Below are 3,429 nucleotides of genomic sequence, written 5' to 3'. Positions count from 1 at the left end.
AGTCAGAGCATGATTCCCTGTAGGGAGAAGATGCCAGAATGATCCTGTCAGCACACAGGAATGGGAACCTCCTCAAAGTACCATGAAGCACGTCGGAAGGAACGACAGGTCTAACAACAGCTCTATCTCTCCACTCTTGTGGCATTGACTGCAGCCATACCCTGCTAAGTACCCTGTGGGAGTCTGTGTGGGAGCACAGTGTGGACACGGCCCAGGTTGGAGGGGGACCATTTGGTACTGTACGGGTGATGTTGTTCAAGGCAAGGAGACCAGGAAGAAGAGCCCAGGAAGTGACATCACTTCCTTGATTGCAGACCCCAACAGAACCCAGAACCCTGGTTACCTAGAGCCCAGATTCCAGTAACAGCCCTACCAGGCTCATTTCTCTAAAGATACTCAAGGGAGCAACATGTTCTTATACTGTGTCTCCCATTCCCGAGATTCAGGCCTCCACACACACCGGGCTGACAGCATGTGGCAGTGCTGGAGGCACTGGGTCAGCTTTCATCACCGACACCACTGGACATTTGCCTGGAAGAAGCCCAAGGTAACACAGGACAGCCAGGACTGATTAGCATGACACAGCCAGGCCCCTGCTCAGGTCTCCCCTGAGATTCCATATACCTATCCTGGCATGCAAGTGTCAGGAGGGAAACATGGAAGGCCTTCTGGGCAGGTGGTGGTTATGAATTTTAGATAGAATGACCAATGAATATCATTGGTTGCTGAGTGATAGAGGAGGCTGGGCTCACCTTCTGCCTGATATCTGCCATGAGGTGGAGTAGGCCCTGTCCAATCCACGTGGAGGTTGGGTTCACCCAGGCCTGTGTGTCCTCTAGGCAACAGAAGGTCACAGGGATGAAGTGGGAGGGCAAGGCAGGGCTCTACTGCCCCAGGCCAGCTACATCTCTGTCATTGACTATTGGAATGCAGGACACCAGGAGAAGCCAGTTGAAAGGCGTGATCCACACCTCAATTAAAAAAAAAAAAAAGTCCTGACCCATTTCACTTCCCTGAGCTAGAGACGAGACCACCATGGTCAGGGCAGGGAGGAGGGGACTCCCAACCAGTTCCAGATTTGTCAGTGGCTTTCTTCCCAGACCCCCACCAGGGGACTCCCAGGGCTCTCTCAAGTCTTTGTCCCTAGAGAGGTCACAGTCCAGCTTCCACATATCTGTATCCCTGCCCTCCTCCACCCCAGCATCCAGCACAGCCTTGACCAGGTAGAGCACAACTTTGAAATATTTGCAAGAAACCAAAAACACACTCCATGCACAGTATTCTAACACATGCTACACTTTGTACTGTTCATGCATTTGAATCCTCGTTCCTCCTTTGTCCCCACTCAGAATGAAACCAAGATGGCCATGAACCAAGAAAAGACAGGCTACACCTTCCTGCAAAACTACCGCAAGTGTGACAGTACCCTGCAGCTTCATGACCAGCTCTTCATGAAGTAAGCCCCGCCCAACAGGGCTGTACTTCATGGAGAGGTCCCTCAGCTCCTTGGACCTCACTTTACTCCTGAGGTTAACAGAATGTTACAAATACTAATCTCATGGGGGTTTTCTGAAGACTGGGTAGGGTGAGACCAAGGCCTGGCATGCAGGAAGAGCTGTCTGTGGGTGAAGGCTTACCCATGTTTTCCTCTCCCTGGAGGAATCACTTGACCTTGGCCTCAAGCTCAGTGGTTTTGGTCAAAGCAGTGTTTCCATGTGAATAGGAGGAGGAAAGTCCATCTGGGATTCCCATGTTTGGTGCAGCTAGAGTAGGGATTCCAGGGCTACCAGAGATTCCCCATGCCTAGTCAGGCATCTGGAAAGGGGCTGGTTGGGCTCATTCCTGGGCAAACATACATGAAGTCCTTATTGTATGTTCTGCAGTTTTCTAGTCACTAGCATAATTGAATTTTAAAAACAGAAGAAACTCACTCCTTCCTGGCTCCACCTGGCTAGGGATCAGTCCCTAACACAGAGTGACAACAGGTACAGTAGCTGTGACCCTCTCTGGCTTCCTCTAGATATGGATGCATCATTCCTTATTCAATGGAGGACAGCGGTCCCCAGGACCAACTAAAAAAGTGAGTGGGCTTTGGGGTGAGAGGCAGGTTTCAGTCTCCAGCCTGCCTAAAAGAGGCCATGAGTCTGACTCTTCTGCCTGCATCTACCTGCAGAGACATGTACTCCATCCTGGCCACCTATGTGGACCGCTTTTCAAAAGATTTCTAGCAACCCCGGATTTTCTGTGTCTCAAGCAGCTGTTGGCCTATGTGACCCTGAACAAGCCTGGCTCAGACCTAGAGCACTGAGCACGTGGTCTGCTGGTACACCTGGAGAGCTCAGCACTCCGTGATGCCAATCCTGAGGATGAGCAGGACTGGGAATCCTCTCATTTGTAGAGGAAGGGGTGCTAAACTTTCCAGAAGGCTCCAGAGGCTGGAGCTCCCAGGAGCCAGGCCATGGCAGTCCACCTGAGCAGAGGCTGCAGAATGGGAAGACATTCTACAGTCGGGGAAGGACCATGGTGGGCTGAAGGGCTGGGGATGTCATCTGGCTGTGTCTAGGTAGGCATGTGGTATGTTGTCATTTTTTCCTCTTCCAGCCACAGGGCCATCTGGTACTGCACAGTTATCTCCACCAGGGAGCCAGCCCAGCCACAGCACCCACCCCAGAGGCTTCGTTCAAGGCCACTAAGATGTCAGCCCACGATGAAACCACATTCCCCTGCATCTAACCTTCACATGAGGCTCCAAAGACCATTCTCACCACTGACCCTGATGCCACAATCCTTCACTGAGGAGCCTTCTTTACCACCCCCAGTGAGTGCTGTTGATTCTGCAGCAGATTCTTTGCTGAGGCAGCCCCTAGCACAACCCCCCTGGAGCCTAACCCCTTCTGCTGCTCTCAGAGGCCATAAATGCTGCCCAGGGTCTGGCTCCAGCCACCCCTCCATGATCTCTGTGCTTCACTGCCCCTGTTGTATCCTGAGAGCCAGAAAACTTCTTTTTGTTACTTTTTCCCCTTATTTTTCTTTCTTTAGTATTTCCCATGACTCCTTTTATTTTCAGTAGTTCAAATAAAATTTAGTTTCTATTCATTACTTCAGATGCCCTATTTCCTCACTGGGGTATCTACCTTCCCTTCCTCCTCTAAATCTGGAAGCAGGAATGGAATGAGACAGTGTTCTGGGCCCCTGTAGAAAACGCAGAAAGGCATACATGAAGCTCCTTCTCTGCCCTGACTTCAAATACCTGTCTTTGATGACTGTGAGTCTCTGTCCAGGCAGGAGGAAGAGCAAGCTGAAAGTCACTCTAAAAGTGCTTTTCAATGTGTCCCTTTAAAAGAGGTCAATGGAGCAGCAGGTGGTATGGTGGTTAACACAATGGACCCCCAGGCAGTCACCTATTGTTGGGGTCCTTAACACGATGAC

General features: G+C 50.9%; 1 protein-coding gene across 1 annotated transcript; it reads left to right on the top strand.

The window, feature by feature from the left end:
• The first annotated feature begins 359 nt into the window (after positions 1–359).
• LOC102503005 (ral guanine nucleotide dissociation stimulator) lies at positions 360–3,070 on the top strand. Its single transcript, XM_006140561.1, has 4 exons — positions 360–547; positions 1,350–1,456; positions 2,021–2,080; positions 2,602–3,070. The coding sequence occupies exons 1-4, from the start codon at positions 410–412 to the stop codon at positions 3,068–3,070; spliced, it is 774 nt and encodes a 257-aa protein (XP_006140623.1). The 5' UTR covers positions 360–409.
• The last annotated feature ends 359 nt before the right edge of the window (positions 3,071–3,429 follow it).

The sequence above is a fragment of the Tupaia chinensis genome, unplaced genomic scaffold, assembly GCF_000334495.1.
Source record: "Tupaia chinensis unplaced genomic scaffold, TupChi_1.0 Scaffold000037_21, whole genome shotgun sequence".
Taxonomy (NCBI): Eukaryota; Metazoa; Chordata; class Mammalia; order Scandentia; family Tupaiidae; genus Tupaia; species Tupaia belangeri.
Note: the sequence above shows the minus strand (reverse complement) of the source record. Positions and strands in the feature narration are given on the sequence as shown.

Excerpts from the sequence above, each read along its gene's own strand:
- LOC102503005 (XM_006140561.1), top strand. The coding sequence starts at position 410 with ATGTTCTTATACTGTGTCTCCCATTCCCGAGATTCAGGCCTCCACACA. Across the intron at positions 1,457-2,020 it reads CATGACCAGCTCTTCATGAA|ATATGGATGCATCATTCCTT; the intron begins GTAAGCCCCGCC and ends GGCTTCCTCTAG. Across the intron at positions 2,081-2,601 it reads CCCCAGGACCAACTAAAAAA|CCACAGGGCCATCTGGTACT; the intron begins GTGAGTGGGCTT and ends TTCCTCTTCCAG.